The sequence below is a fragment of the Physella acuta genome, unplaced genomic scaffold (assembly GCF_028476545.2).
Source record: "Physella acuta isolate Inbredline_101_S28 unplaced genomic scaffold, ASM2847654v3 ptg001144l, whole genome shotgun sequence".
Classification (NCBI taxonomy): domain Eukaryota; kingdom Metazoa; phylum Mollusca; class Gastropoda; family Physidae; genus Physella; species Physella acuta.
The window spans coordinates 186,468-202,538 of NW_026732661.1; the positions used below are offsets into that span (position 1 = coordinate 186,468).

At 45.3% G+C, this 16,071-nt stretch overlaps 1 protein-coding gene across 1 annotated transcript; it reads left to right on the forward strand.

Moving 5' to 3' along the window:
• The first annotated feature begins 815 nt into the window (after nt 1-815).
• On the forward strand, nt 816-15,819 carry LOC131956274 (mycocerosic acid synthase). Its single transcript, XM_059320725.1, has 6 exons — nt 816-1,032; nt 5,571-5,731; nt 6,259-6,462; nt 7,074-7,255; nt 7,917-8,091; nt 8,683-15,819. Exons 1-6 carry the CDS (start codon nt 821-823, stop codon nt 15,525-15,527), a joined length of 7,779 nt encoding a protein of 2,592 aa, XP_059176708.1. The 5' UTR covers nt 816-820; the 3' UTR covers nt 15,528-15,819.
• Nucleotides 15,820-16,071: the final 252 nt, after the last annotated feature.

Here is a 16,071-nt window from a genome sequence, read left to right on the forward strand (position 1 = left end):
ATGCCCGTACGCTCGTCTATATTTAGCTCACACGGCCCGTGTCTATAGGCCGGCGGGGAGACATTAAGAACCCCCAGGACACGCCCCTCACCCTGTCCAGATTAATCTCCGGACGTCCAAGAAAAAACTTGATGTCCTACCGAATTTTTACCAGAAACCAAAAAATATTCAGCTGCCCCCAAAACAAGACGCCATGCCCCCCCCCCACCCCCCGCCGGGCTCTGATAGGTCCATCCGATGTGACACCTGTCATAGTTGACATGTGACAGATTAGGTTTTTATATAACTAAGTAAAAATGTTACATCACCAAATATTTTATACTTGGGGTGGGGGTAAAGTTAACCTCGGGAGAGGGGGGTATGTATACCAAAGCTTATGAAATCACTGCTGCCAGCTATAAAACTGGAAGCAAACGGCGCCCAGCATCAGAACTCTAGCTTCATTCTAGCTTCACTCTTGCTGAGGTAAATACAAATTGATACAATTTTTTTTTTGTTTTGTTTTATTTTTGTTTTTTAATTAATTTTTTTTTTGTTCCGTTAAAAAAATAAAATAACCGCCCGAATATTCAACTCGATAAAAGTTATTTTAACATCAGATTTAAAAATCTAAAATAACAAACCAATCAAAACAATCGTTATGTTTTGATACAATTTAACTGTGACAAAATATCAGAGTATCCGATCTCATAGAAAGGAGTTTTGTTAACTTACAAAAACTAAAATAATAAAAAAGATTTCCTGTCTATCGATCTATTTATAGCATCCGTAGAGCTGATTGGCTGACGGTGCTGCCTGTAGGGGAAGCTCTTCTATCGCCATGGCGATGTACTCGGACCAGATCGCCATTGTCGGCATCGGCTGCAAGGTGCCAGGCGCCGACAACGTCGAGCAGTACTGGAAGCTTCTAGAGAACGGGGAGAACCACGTCATCGACATCCCCAAGGAGAGATGGAACAACGACGCCTTCTACGACCCCGACCCCCACGCCATAGGGAAGTCGTACGTTCGCAGGGCGGGACTGCTGAAAGAGTGAGTATTGTTTTTATTTCTGCATCTTCCAGAAGTTTGCTTTCGCTGGCATCTTTGTTAGCGTTAAGCTCATTGCTAAGACAAGAACCGGGGTTTAGGGGTAAGGGTTAGTTCCTGTGTTGGGATAGGGCTAGTGTAACAATGTCTGAAAAGTAGCTTCGATAACCAATACAGTTCAGGAAAATATGAAAATAACGTCTTTTATATTGTAACCTCAGAGGACAGCGTGGTCTAGCGGTAGAGCGCTAGACTGCTAACCTGAAAGTCTCGAGTTCGAATCAGGGTTAAATTCTGTAGAACGGCCCTGAGTCCACCCAGCTCTGATGGGTACCTAACTCTGGGCATAGTGCTGAACCCATATGCCGACGTCATTGAAACAGATGAACTCTACTTCATCTGCCCCAAGTGTCTTGGACAGGAACATCAAAAAATTGATGATATTGTAACCTTCTTTCTCGAAAGAGACCTGCTGTGTTTGTTATTTTTGTTTTGCAGAAAATGTGTAACACTTTTTTTTTTTTTGCTCTTTATTTTCCAATTATTATTATAAGTGAACTAGGAAAACTCTCCTTTCCATTAATGTTGCTAGTCCATACGGGTAATAAATAAGCTAGAATTAAATTTCAAAAACATCGCAAAATTTGAAAAAAACAAGAAAGAAAAGAAAACGTTAAGATTAGAATTAAAAGTTGATTTTTGTCCAACATTTAATCCAAACCTTCTTCTGTAATAAAAACACACCTGCATGAAAACGTATATATATACATATGTGTGTGTGTTTGTGTGTGTGTATGTGTAATATAAGTCAAGCTTTGTCATGACAGCGGGAAGAAAAAAAGACAGCAAAGTCGGATTAAGCTGTCAATTTTCAATAACTTTAGTCCCTTTGTTTTCTAGTGGGGATTGCAGACTTTTTTATGTTACCGTATTATGTAATTATTTTCGTCCTGACGACGGTCAGCCGCATGCTCAAACAGCAGACGTCGCGAACGTTTATTTGGTTATTACTTATTTTTTTTACAAATTGTACAGAGGTAGTGAAACAATGTCGAGGAAATTAACAATAAATTAACGGTGGTGGAAGAATATATTTTTAAAACATTTGTATAAACTCTGCATTAACTTAGCCCACGGTTAAGTTACCTGAATGTTGAGAACATTAACACGTAGTCTAAAAATCAGTATAGTAAAATTGTCAACAGACACAATGATTAGCTAATAGGAAATTCTGATCTTGTTGGAAGCGCAATGGTGTGCAAGTTTTCCGTCCATAAACTTACTGCTAGTCATGTAACCAATAATTTCAAAAAAATAAAGTTTAATAAATTCATTAAAAAATCAACTATTCACCCAATTACATCAAATTGGATGTTAAAATGCGTTGTCATCGTATTTTGACCCACGAATTTCAGAGAAATTGATCGGTCAGAAGTACTCGATGTTTTCTGGCATCGTTCCTTGTAAGTTCCGCTCATTTTCCGGTCAATTCCAGTAACCGGCACTATTCTAATATGACATGAAACAATTTAAAAAACCTCTTTTCCTGGTAATAGTTTCACTTTTCTCGACTTATCCGACACTAGATGTAAAGAAATGTAAACATATTTTGTCCTGGTACTGTTACATTTTAATCTTCCGTCATTTTACCGGACCATTTTACACTTTTCTTCCTCTCTTCCGGCACTTTACCGGATCATGTTACACTTTTCTTCCTCTCTTCCGGCACTTTACCGGATCATGTTACACTTTTCTTCCTCTCTTCCGGCACTTTACCGGATCATGTTACACTTTTCTTCCTCTCTTCCGGCACTTTACCGGATCATGTTACACTTTTCTTCCTCTCTTCCGGCACTTTACCGGATCATGTTAAACTTTTCTTCCTCTCTTCCGGCACTTTACCGGATCATGTTACACTTTTCTTCCTCTCTTCCGGCAAGTTTACGACATCAAACTTAGTCGCTACACACCAGAGATGCTCTAACCTTTTCGTCTAGACGCGGGGTCAACGTCCTCTATTTACCTGTAGCTACTTGTCTCCCATGCCCTAATTTATAGCCCAGCTACCAGGTTTAGGATAGCAGTTATAAATTACTATCCTAAAATACAGAATGGGGTCTACAAAATTAGCGCGGCGTTCTACTCTCAGTTTCGTGAAATGAATAGTTTTAAGTTACAGGAAAATACTTGAAGAATAGAAAAAAAAATGTAGAGTATGCTAATTTTTTTGTTAGACCTCGGTTTGAATGGGAAGGGTCAGTAGCGTAGCGAGGGGGGGGGGGGGTCCCGGGCGCCGAGCTTAGGGGGCGCCAAAATGGGTTGGAAAAATAGATTGAAAGGTTGAGGGGGGTGCAAATCCAAAGTTTGAGGGGCGGGGGTGCAAATCAAAATCTCGAGGGGGGGGGGGGGTGCAAATCGAAAGTTTGAGGGGGGGGGGGGGGGGGGGTGCAAATCAAAATCACGAGGGGGGTGCAAATCGAAAGTTTGAGGGGGGGGTGCAAATCAAAATCTCGAGGGGGGGGGGGGTGCAAATCGAAACGTTTGTCCCCGGGCGCCGGGAGGGTCGCTACGCCTCTGGGAAGGGTTGATAGAACCTTATGGTGTCACTGGGTGGGTGGTCTTGATTTTTTTAGCATGTCTCAATATGGAGATGGGGGGGGGGGGTGGGGGAGGGTACAAAAATAAGCTAAACTAGTGTGACCTCGTTTATGAATAACCCCTTGCACCAAATATTACTCCAGTTACGTCAAATAAAAGGAAATTGTGAAGCAAAAACATAATTCTATTAACATAATCTCTGACTTCAAAACGGGGCAAAAAAAATAATTTAAAAAAAATAAAGCTCGAGATTGCTAGTGCACAGAGGTGATTTTCTATTTAATAGCGCACCAAAATGAATCTAGCGTCAAATTGTTTGGATGCCACACATACAGAGTGCAGTGTTTTAAAAATAATTCTAGAGTCTTGTCCCTTTTCATCCCACGACATCTCATCTTTATTTAATGTTCTGCCTGTCATGTCGCCGTCACATTTCTAGTACACGGTTCGCCGCGGGAGTACCGTACTCCTACGTCTGTCGGGTCCGGCGTGGCGGTGACACAATGACTTGATGGATGGATGGATGGATGGATGGATGGATGGATGGATGGACCCACCCCTCCCACCCACCCTCCGCCGGTCTTGTAATTTGATGGATGGATCTACCTTGAGCAGCCTGTAACAGATTTGAGTGTAAAATGGGAGAACACTGGGGACATTTGTATAACTTTCTACACAGGGTTGGTTAAAAAAAATAGTGTTGGAGTGGCGTAGGTTAGATGGAACGCGGCGTTTCTTTCAGACATTTTTCTCTTTTCTTCGGAGGGAGGCACTTAAAAATTCAGGGGGGGGGGTTAAAGTATATATATTTTCTATTTTGTCCGGTGGTGTACTTGCTACGATAGATAGTGCCCCGCCCCTCTATTCCCCTTGCCCCCCCTCCTTCCCGCCCCCCCCCCACCCCCGGTCGAAGAGATGCCTGAAATAAACTATGGTGGGGTGGAAGTGGGGGTAGGGGAGAACAAGCAAACAGTTGAGCAGATACACTTCTGCTTTTAATTTGTTGTAAAATACTGTATTCAGAATTTAAAGTATACACATGACAAATGGTGCTTGACTAGGAGTATGAATGGATTGATTGTGTGGTCAGCACTTTGTCCAGCAGTCTTTACTGGTGCCGACTTGAACCAGTTACCCATAAAAGGTGGGTGGAAACGAGGACGTCCAACGGACTGCTGACTGGGAACCGAACTCGAGACTTTCGCGTTAAAAAGATGTTTTTGTCGTCCCATATCTTTGTTTTATTATAGATGAAAACGTGTAGGCCTATCTGTATCTCTTTTAACCTGATATCTGATAAAATGTACTCCGTAAGCGTCAGGAATTGTAGCTTTCTAGGAATGTAAGATACATTTAATATTTGCTTCTTTCTTTTTCTTCTTCTTCGTTCTTAATTCTAGTGTTGGAAGAGACTCCCTCAACACAACTAAGTATTACGGGTTAACTTGTAACGCAGCATTGAGGTCGTTGACTCCGATTTCAGCCTGCTTTTCTTTCAAGATTTGCTTCCCTAGCCTTTGTCCAACCAAGAACAAACTACAAGGCAGCAGTTGTTTGATTTTGGAGTTGCCTCTCCTAGACGAATTGCTGTCTCCGGCTATAGAGCCGCATCTGCCCGGCATTTCGAACTCGGGACTTTTCGGTTCTGCTTATTAGCTAACTCAGTATAGTCGCATCCTATTTTACTGTGTGCAGTTTAAAATGCGTGCAATCGCCTCCACCCCCCCCCCCCCACCCCAACCCATCTTTACTCCCTTCCAACATTCACTTTCCCTAACCCAAACATACAATCAATATCTTCAATGTTAGGGCTGTATTGTAAAACACCCATTCTATTTTTTTTAAACTACCGGCATTTAAAACTCATAAAAAAGGCTCATTCTATATTACTGTTTTTTAAAACACCATTTGTGATTGGGTCTACTATGAACTCCCCCCTCCAGCCCCATCGCCTTCGACAACAAACTGTTCAACATCAACGACTTTGAGGCTGACCAGATGGACCCCCAACAGCGATACGTGCTGGATTGTTCCTTTATGGCCATGGAGGACGCTGGCATCACGCGTGATAAGCTGGCTGGTTCTAATACAGGGGTCTATGTGGGTAAGTGGTGAGGTGGTTGTAATAGTTTATATAATTATGTGGTTGTAACAGTCGATATTTTAGAGTTCCCGTAACAGGTGTCTCTGTGGTTATGTGGCTAGGTATCATTTATACGTAGATAATTGTGTGCTTATAACAGTGGTTCCAACTGTTTATACGATTAACCAGGGTTACTTTCAGATATTTTTCTCCGGTGAGGGGACGACACTTAAACTTTTAAGGGGGCGGGGGGCGGCACACGTAAAAGTTCTGGGTGGGGTTCGAACGCTGGTAAAAGTAGATATTATATTCTATATAAATTATATATTTTATCATTTCGTCCATCCCCCCCCCCCCGCCCCCGAAGAGATGCCTCATAGAAAATCTGCCAGTAAAAGCTAAGCAAATTCTACATTCAGGACCAAACTTGTTGTGTAAAACAGGTTTCCTCCCGTATTGCCGGACTTTTATTCTAGGCGGGGCGTGAGGAAGGTGTGATTGTATTTTGTCTCACCAGAAGAATTAAACGAGAATGTGAAACTCTCCAGGTGCCATGAACGGCGACTACAGAGGTTTGTTCACAGCCAAGTCTTCCATCGTCGGCAACTACACCGTGACCGGTATCTCTAACAGCATCATCGCCGCCCGTGTGTCCTTCGTCTTCGACCTGCGGGGACCGTCCATGACACTGGACACTGCCTGCTCTTCTGCCCTGCTGGCCATACACATCGGTGCCCAGGCATTGAGGACAGGTGAGTCGCTTATGTTTGACATATAGAGGCGCTCGTTCTTTTTGAAACATGCGTGTTATATCTTGTTTAGTTCTCGGATTATTGAAATACATAATTGACTCTGTAAAGTAATAGGGGCTTTCGGAGTAGACACATGGTCTTGTCTAAAACATTCAGCAATTACAGATACGTTCAACAATTTCTTTAAATTGTAGAGGTCCTCACTAAAGTTTACCAAAGTAGAATACTATTACTCATATTATTTTTTTCAGAAATTTAGATGAGAAAACATGATCATTTTTAGGGGGGGGGGAGATTTTTTCATGTGTAGCCGTAAGAAAAGTACGCTGCATGAAGATCTTAAGAACGAAAAGGCAACTTCTCACTTGTATGAAAAGATAAATTACTGCAAGTGGCCGGAATTGTCAGAGACGCCGAGTCATCATTAAAAACTACATCAGAATAGTCACCGGAATAATAAGTCACCGGAATAATAAGTCTTCTGAAAACCGAATTATCCTAATACCGAATCGCCAAAAAAAAAAACAGATTTTTAAATCCTGGACAAGAAAAACCACAACTATCATTCAGCTACAGATAATATTTCTTTCATCACGTTTTGTTCTATCCAGGTGACTGCGACATCGCCCTGTGTGGGGGGACAAACTTCCTCATGTCCCCGGACGTCTTCGTCCACCTCAGCAAGGCCCACATGGTCTCCCCCACTGGACAGTGTTTCGCCTTCTCAGACAGTGCTGACGGCTACACCAGAGGGGAAGGGTGCGGCATGGTCATCCTCAAACGTTTAAAAGACGTAAGTCAATGGTCTTTGTCTAACTTTTAAAAGACGTAAGTCGATGGTCTTTGTCTAACTTTTAAAAGACGTAAGTCGATGGTCTTTGTCTAACTTTTAAAAGACGTGTCGATGGTCTTTGTCTAACTTTTAAAAGACGTAAGTCGATGGTCTTTGTCTAACTTTTAAAAGACGTAAGTCGATGGTCTTTGTCTAACTTTTAAAAGACTTAAGTTGATGGTCTTTGTCTAACTTTTAAAAGACGTAAGTCGATGGTCTTTGTCTAACTTTTAAAAGACGTGTCGATGGTCTTTGTCTAACTTTTAAAAGACGTAAGTTGATGGTCTTTGTCTAACTTTTAAAAGACGTAAGTCGATGGTCTTTGTCTAACTTTTAAAAGACGTAAGTTGATGGTCTTTGTCTAAATTTTAAAAGACGTAAGTTGATGGTCTTTGTCTAACTTTTAAAAGACGTAAGTTGATGGTCTTTGTCTAACTTTTAAAAGACGTAAGTTGATGGTCTTTGTCTAACTTTTAAAAGACAAACGTCCAAGACACCAGGACTTTAAAAAATTCAACCCATGATCATTTAGAAAACTAAAAGTTTTAAAAATATAACAAAAATAAAATGATCGTTCAGTCAGAAACACAATCACGTGACTCATGTTGTGTTCCATGCTCAGGCTCTGAGGGACGGGGATCGCGTCTGGGCAACCATCGACACGGGGTCCAACCAAGATGGCCACAGCGTGACGCCAATCTCAGCGCCCTCTGGCGACCAGCAGATCAAGTTGTTAGACCACGTGTACAAGATAGCCGGTGTTGACATCAATAAGATTGACTACATAGAGGCTCACGGTAAGTTTCGAACTGATCACAAACATTTTCGAGCGAGTTCGAGTCCGCTCTAAGTTAGACCAAATACCACGATTCTTTAAAGTGCTCTGGTACTGATTTAGGCGGAAGGTTATTTTTCGAGTTCGAATCCGGGTCCAAGCCAGTAGAACGTCACTGAGTCCACTAAGCTCTTATGGGTACCTGACACATGTTAAGGAGAGCCATGGCGGTTGGGCAACGTGCTGATCACACCTTCCCTTTATATGCCGAGGTCAAGCAACATATGAACTTTACTTCATATGCCCAATGGATTGCTAGGATTTAAAGAGGATTATTATGTACACTTACCACGATATTATATTTTGCGGCTACTGTTAGCCAACAATCCAATTTATTTTTCATCACTTTAATTCGGCTTACGGTAAATATAATGTAGTCAATACAATGGCATGCCTTTTTAATACATACGAGATTGTAACTAATCACCGGAATAAGTAATGGAACATACTAGAGTGAGGAACAGTAACTGTCGATTCATTCTCCTTCTACTTAAATCATTAAATATGTTATTGTATTAACAATGACTTGAGGTAAAAAAAAAACTTATTTCAGGTACTGGAACATCCGCTGGTGATCCAGTAGAAGCAAACGCCTTAGGTAAATTTTTCCAGGAGAAAGGGGCCGTCCGCCATCGCTACATCGGGTCAGTGAAGACAAATCTAGGTCACCTGGAGTCGGCCGCAGGTACCGCTGGCCTCATCAAGGTCCTGCTGATGATGAAACACTCCAAGATCGTCCCCTCCCTGTTTTTTGACAAGCCCAACCCCCGGATCAACTTCCCCGACATGAACCTCAGCGTCCCCACCCAGGTCATCGACTGGCCGGCGCAGAACAAAGTCGCGTGCGTCAACTCGTTCGGGTTTGGAGGCACGAACTGCCACGCTGTGGTGCAGGCCTACGAGGATCACATGTCCAGACAGAACAGTATGGTGGAGGGTCAGAACATCCCCTGTGTCGTCTGCTTCTCCGCCAAGCACGAGAAATCTCTGAAAGGAAGTATCGAAGACTTCGTCAATCATCCAGAGGTGAGTACCTTTGACGTGCATGACGTGTCGTACACGTCGTCGGTCCGACGCGACCACTACAACGTCAGGTACGCGACGGTTGTTGAGGACATGTCTGAGCTGCTGGCACGCTTGAATGATTATTTAAGCAAAGGTGCGAAAGGGTCAAACGCTGTCAGACGCGCGCGTGTGGTGTACGTCTTTGGTGGGATGGGCACGACGTGGAAGGGGATGTGCAAGGAACTCATGAACATGAGCAATGAGTTCCGGAACGCCATCTTAGAGATTGACCAATATTTATCGAAATACGTCACGTGGTCGGTCGCCAGCCGTTTTGAAAAAGAAGCTGACATGGACGACCCGGAGTTTTCTCCCATCGCAATCTTCGCCTGCCAGATTGGTCTGGCCAAGCTGTGGTCAAGTCTTGGCGTGACGCCGGCCTGCGTGGTTGGTCAGTCAGTCGGTGAAGTGGCCGCTGCTTACTTTGCTGGAATACTGACCATGGAAGACGCGGTGAAGGTCATCTACTACCGCACGAGCCTGATGGCTTCGGTGATTGGAGGAAAAATGTTCGTCGTGAGAAACATGCCGGTCGATAAGGTCAAGGACGTGGTGGGCGGGTTTTCCGGCCTGGCCAACGTGTCGCTGGAGTACAGCCCCATATCCTGCGCCGTCAGCGGTAATTCGGACATCGTCATGCGCATCAAACAGGAGCTGCAGAACAAAGCGAGGAACCTGAACATCCAGATACAGCTGGTTGACCTGCAGGTGCCCGTCGCCTACCACAGTCACCATGTCGATGGATGCAAAGCCGGGCTGAGAGAGGCGCTCGCGGGTCTGGCACCCAAAGCTCCAGAGATAGACATGTTCTCAAGCGTGACCGGAGAACTTGCGACAGCTTCGTTGGGTCCTGACTACTGGGTCAGCAACATGCGGGAGCCTGTCCGGTTCTTCGACGCGGTGCAGAAGACTTTCACCAAGGGCTACAAGAACGTGTACATCGAGATCGGACCGAAACCAGTCATGCGTGCCCACGCCAATGACATCTTCCCCAAGGATGACGTCATGCCTGTCGTCTCCATGTCCAAACCGCCCGAATGGAAAATCTTCCTGCAGGCGCTGGTCAGCGTGTACGAGCTCGGCTGCAAGGTGGACTGGGACAACCTCCCACACGAGGGCAAGATCGTCACGCCCATCCCCAGGTACAGCTTCAACCCCAGACGTAACCTCCAGCTGTGCGAGTCCGCGCACATGATCCTTGCCGGCGTCCACTACATGAGGAAAGAGCACCCGTTCTTGAACAAAGTGGACACAACCAACGACTGGAAAGCCATGGTGACTCAGCTGACCTTCCCGTCAGTCTACGACCATATTGTCTCTGGAATGCTGATCATCCCCGGGGCGTTTTATGCCGAGACTGGATTCGCCGTGGCCATGCACACCAGCGAGATGAACGCCCCCATGTACACGGTGGGGGTCAGGTTTGAGCAGCCGTGTTCCTTCACCAGGGAGGGCGCCGTGGAGCTGGATCTCGTGCTGAACAAAGCGACACCTCGCGGCTACGGGGCTGAAAAGTACGACAGCTACAACATCGCAGTGGTGAAGGGCAACAAGACCTTCGCGAACATTCACCTGCAGGCCCACAACATGAGAGGTCAGCCATCGACCATTAACATACGTCACATTCAAGGCCGCTGTCCGCAGATTGTTGAGAGGGACGAGATCTACGGAACTCTCAAGAGCTTCGGCTTCACGTACGGCCCTGCGTACGCACTGCTGATGTACGCCCAGAGAAGTTCACAAGAATGTCTGGCAAAGATTTTCGTACCCAAACAACTGTTCATTGAAATAGCTGGCACCACCATTCACCCTTCAATTCTAGATGGGATGATCCAAACTTCCGTTATTTTGATGGATGGCGTTGATGACGCGCGGGATCTTCTGCCTCGATCTATCGGCAAGTTAACCTCCTACCGACCAACAGAAAACGAGATGTACATTTACACCACGCTGAAGAGCTCCGATAGAAAACTAACCCTGTATGACATCAAGCTCACGACTCTTTACGGGGAGGTAATCGCTGATCTGGAGGACCTGGCTATCAAGTCATTGACCGACAAATCTGGAGGCGTGGAAAACACGTACAAGTGCATATGGAAGCCCACCGAAACCAAATACCCAAATCACGAAACCAAGAAGCCAAACGTGCTGTTTATCACCGACTCCATCCCAGAGAACACGCCTTCCTCCATGCTGAAAAAATGCATTCAGTACGACGTCTTGGACGAGCCCGGAGAAACCGTGGCCAAAGATATGGACCTGATGTTGAAAAACAAAATGTCGGAGTATGAGTTCATTGTAATCATGAACAACACAACAATCTCAGAATCTGAAGACGCTTTCAGCATCCAGACTAAGACTCTAAATCTCTGCATGATGCTGAAAAACATTTATACATTTGCTGTTGAGAAAAACCTAACACTTCCTATTTATTTATTCACCAAAAGAGCATTTCCTTTTGAGAACGGCCCTCCGGAAGTTGAAAATATTAACCCTATAATGACTGCGCTATGGGGTATGACAAGATGCGCCTTGAAAGAACAAGTCTACACCGACCTGGTCACGATTGACCTCCACGTTTCTGAAGAAACGATAACATTGCCCTATCTGTCTTCGGTGGCTGAGATTATAAACAGCGACAGCATTCTGAAGAACTACCCGGAGTGGATGGTGACAGCCGACTGCATGTTCGTCAACCAGTTCGTCCAGGTCGACTCGGAGACCCCGGTCCCCACGTTCAGACACAACTTCGCGGACAAGTCCCAGAACGTCATCCTCTTGAGCAAGGAGCCGATGGTGTTGACAGACACCTTCCCGGTGTACCACGAAACACAGGTCAAAGATGAGACTCAGCCTCATGTCCAGATGGACGTCTCAGCCACGGCGTTTCAAAATCCGCTTCTCTTCAACATGAAGATGTTGTACAGCGTCATGGAAAAACGCCGAACTCTCAAAGGAAACGGGTACCCGCTGTTTGCCCTAGAGAACATAGGCCCAGTCCAAGGAGACGCCGTCTGTAAGAGACAGAGGAGGTACAACATACCCGCTATTTCATGTTACCCAGCCCCCATTGGGTCTAAAATCAAAGTACCGATTGACGCCACAATTCCAGCTGATTTGATTGCAGATTACGTCCCCGGGGATCTCACACGATTGGTTCTACTGTGGTCTCTACACGAGCTGGTCACTACCAGAAACGCCACCATTTTAGCCTCCTCCGCCACGGCGAAATACGGGGAAATTCTTATGTGTTTGCTGTTAAGTCGGAGAAAGCCAAAACCGTTAAACGTGAACCTAGTCGTGGTCGAGGAGTTGAACAACATCGAGACGTTGAACGAGACGATCGTATCGCTGGTCCTGATGGATGAGAATATCGTCCCCATCATGGCTAGACGCTGGCTGCAGCCAAAGTACTACATCAGCGTCTCCTCCCTGCTGGAGCCGGTAGCCAGAGCTCCCATTTCCTTCTTCCTCCCCACTGTCGAGATCAAGCTGCTAGACACGGCCACAGTCTTCCACCCCCACAACGTCACCACGCTCGTCCCCAGGGTCAAGAAGTGGATGGTCAAGCACTCGTCCCTCATGCCAAGAGTCGCAGAGTGCCTACACAAAAACCCCATCACAACAGGGATTTACAAGGATGCTGTAGCTGACATCGACGAGTTGCTGGAGGTGCAGATCACCAAGATGAATAGCTCGGTGGTGAGGGTGGAGAAGACGGAACTCTTCAGAAAAGACGCGGTGTACATCGTCGTGGGTGGATTGACGGGTCTGGGGTGGCTTTTTGTCAAGTTCCTTGCGCAAAACGGTGCTGGAAACATAGCCATTCTCAACAGAAGACAGGCAACAATAGAAAAAACCAATGAGATAGCCCAGCTCGCTGCTTCAGAAAACTGTAACATTAAAGCTTTACAGGCGGACGTTACTCATATGGATTCGTTGAAAAATTTCATGTCGCAGATGGAACAAGCGTTTCCGAACATCGTGTTGAAGGGCGTTTTCTTCGGCGCTGCTGTTGTGGATGATCAGCTGCTAGTGCAGATTGATCCAAAAGTTTTTGCCAAAGTCATGTCCCCTAAAGTGATGGGTGCGTGGAACTTGCATCAGTTAACCAAAGATCTCCCGCTAGACTACTTCGTGCTGCACTCCTCCGTCACTTCCGTCATCGGAAATGCGGGTCAGACGAGCTACGGTGCAGGAAACGCCTTCATGGACGGCATGGCACACTACCGCAAACACCTCAAGCTGTCGGGACAAAGCATCAACTGGGGAGCTCTCGACCTCGGTATGTTGAGCGATTACAGCGAGGCCAAAAAGATATTGGAAGCTCAGGGTTTTGTACTGCTAACTGAAGAAGACATTTCTGCTGTTATTATCCCTATACTGCTTCTAGATTGGGGACAGATCTTGCCGTGCAAATTCGATGATGAAATTCTGCTGAAACGATTGAAGAGGGATATGCTGGTTCCATTCCAGTACCGTCTTAAATCTATGCTGGGTTCCGCAGCGGAAGAGGTCAAAATCGAAGAAGATATTCTTCTCGCTCTGCAGACAGCGAGAGAACTTCCGCCAGATCAAAGGGTAGACGTGTACGAGAGATACGTCATTGCTCTAGCCAGCCAGGTCCTCAGCGCTGAAGACGGCGCCATTAAATCAGACACGAATCTCGTGGACATGGGAATGGACTCTATCGTTGCCATGACGATGATCAACCAAATTTACAAAGAGGTTCACTGTAGATTGCCGGCTATCGTTTTCATCAGCGGGGATCCATCAGTTCGAATCATCGCTCAAGCTATTGATGACGTGTTGTCCGGGAGGTTGGCGGAAGGTTCCGAGTTTGGACCGGATGCGGAACAGCTAGCAATAGAAGCAGGCGATGCTCAGGATAATAAAGAGGAGAAGAAGGAAGTGAAAGCGATTGAACCTCCGCCTCCAAAGAGACGAATAAGCTTTGCTGCATCAACAATTGAGTCCAGCCAATTGGCTATTTACAAGAGACACCCCAGAAAGCAAAGTCTTCACGGTGTTGTCGACGTGGAGATTCCAGACGACAAGAAAGATCCGTCGATAGTGAGACAGGCAATCTTGAAGACACTCGAGCTGCACCCGACGGCTTGTACGGCTTTCAAGGAAGACATGTCGAAACGAACCAGCGTCATGAACTTTGAGAAGCAAGTTCTCCCCGCAGAGAAAGCGATGGACTTCAGGGTGGTGAGCAAGAGTGGAGAAGAGATGCAAGAGTTCTCGGAAGAAGCTTTCGATGTGAAAGAGAAAGGCCCGCTCAGGTTTGTTCTCCAGCAAGGATCCAAGACCAACTTGCGAATCATTTTCCACAAAGCTGGATTCGACGTCAGGGCCATTTACCAGGTTATTCAGGACCTGGTCTCCGCGTTTGATCCCAAGTTTAAGAAACCCGTTCTAGAAAAAGAATACATTGACAAAACACTGCAACAGTCGGAAGATTTTAACATGGAACTTGACAAAATTTACAAATCAAAATCGGAATCTTTCGCGCACTTTTGGGCGAAGACATTGAGCCAGGACGTGGCGAATACGTCACTTCGCGGACAACAAACACAGTTCCCTCCACGTCCGCTGTTGGCAACCAACGGCTCGCTGAGGACCGTCTTGTCTCCAGAGTTGACGCAGAAGATGGTCAATTTCATCCGATTCCATCACGTGTCTCTGCTAGGTCTGGTAGCTGGAGCCTACCAGACCCTCGTCCACATCCTGACCGGCAAGTCGACCATCAGCCTCATGTTCCCCGTTGACCTACGCCGCTACATCACCGACCTGAACAACGACGTCGCCAACTACTGCAACGAGATCCCCCTCCTCGCGCAGTTCGACGACACCAACAAAGTCACGATCCAGGAGTTCATCATCAGCAACAACAAACGCATCCAGCAGCACATCGACCACGGCATGCTACCCTTCACACTCTTCCAGGGCTTGGCCGAAAGAACGATGGAGATGTTTGACCAAAGTCCACACGGAATCAGCATCGAGATGCTCGCAGACGACATCGCGTCACAAATCAGCAACAGGCCTGGAAACAACGGGGTCAAATCTGCCCCGGCCATTTTGCCGATGGGTTTGGAAACCAATCTCCTGATTCAACACAATTTATTAAAGGGCGTCGTCGTCCTAAACCTCGGGTACAAAGAATGTGTGATGAATGGAATGAGAGCGGAAGTTTTGATGAAAAATCTGGTCAGTCTATTGACCGGCGTCATGACAAACCCTGGCCTGCAACTGAGACAAATCAAAAAGTACACAAAAGGCGTGAACGCCAGGCTGGAGAAAAAACCGTTCTGTGCTGTGCAGTAGGCCACAGTACCACATGCAAAACACAGACAGAAGCTGCCACAGCTCACAATAACTATCACTGCCTCATGTCACAATAGGAGGAAGAATTAATCAAATATCTTCCGGAAGTAAAAAGCTCGTACACTTAGTACGTCTGATTGCTGACAACAGTTTCTTCCCCTTACTCTTCACAAAATATTTTTTGCCCTTAACAATTACCAATCGTGTTCTGTTTCTATCACAAATGATAGCAATTTTGTGAGAGAAATTAATAATTTTTTTTATCAATCTATTTTTACCATATAATCTAACGTAACACACTTTATTTTGGAAAAATTATTTCAACGTAATAATATTGTAACATTAGTAAAGGGACATAACTAATTAGGTTAACAATATTATTTTCATGTTTATCTGTCAGAGATTATTTGTAAAAAACGAATGTTTAATGTACTATTAAATGCTATTTATTTATTAAATATAATATGTATGTATCCTGTTTATTAGTAATTCTTTATGTATGACAATGTTTTTGTACCAGGGATTTTGCGTTTTTACACATTTA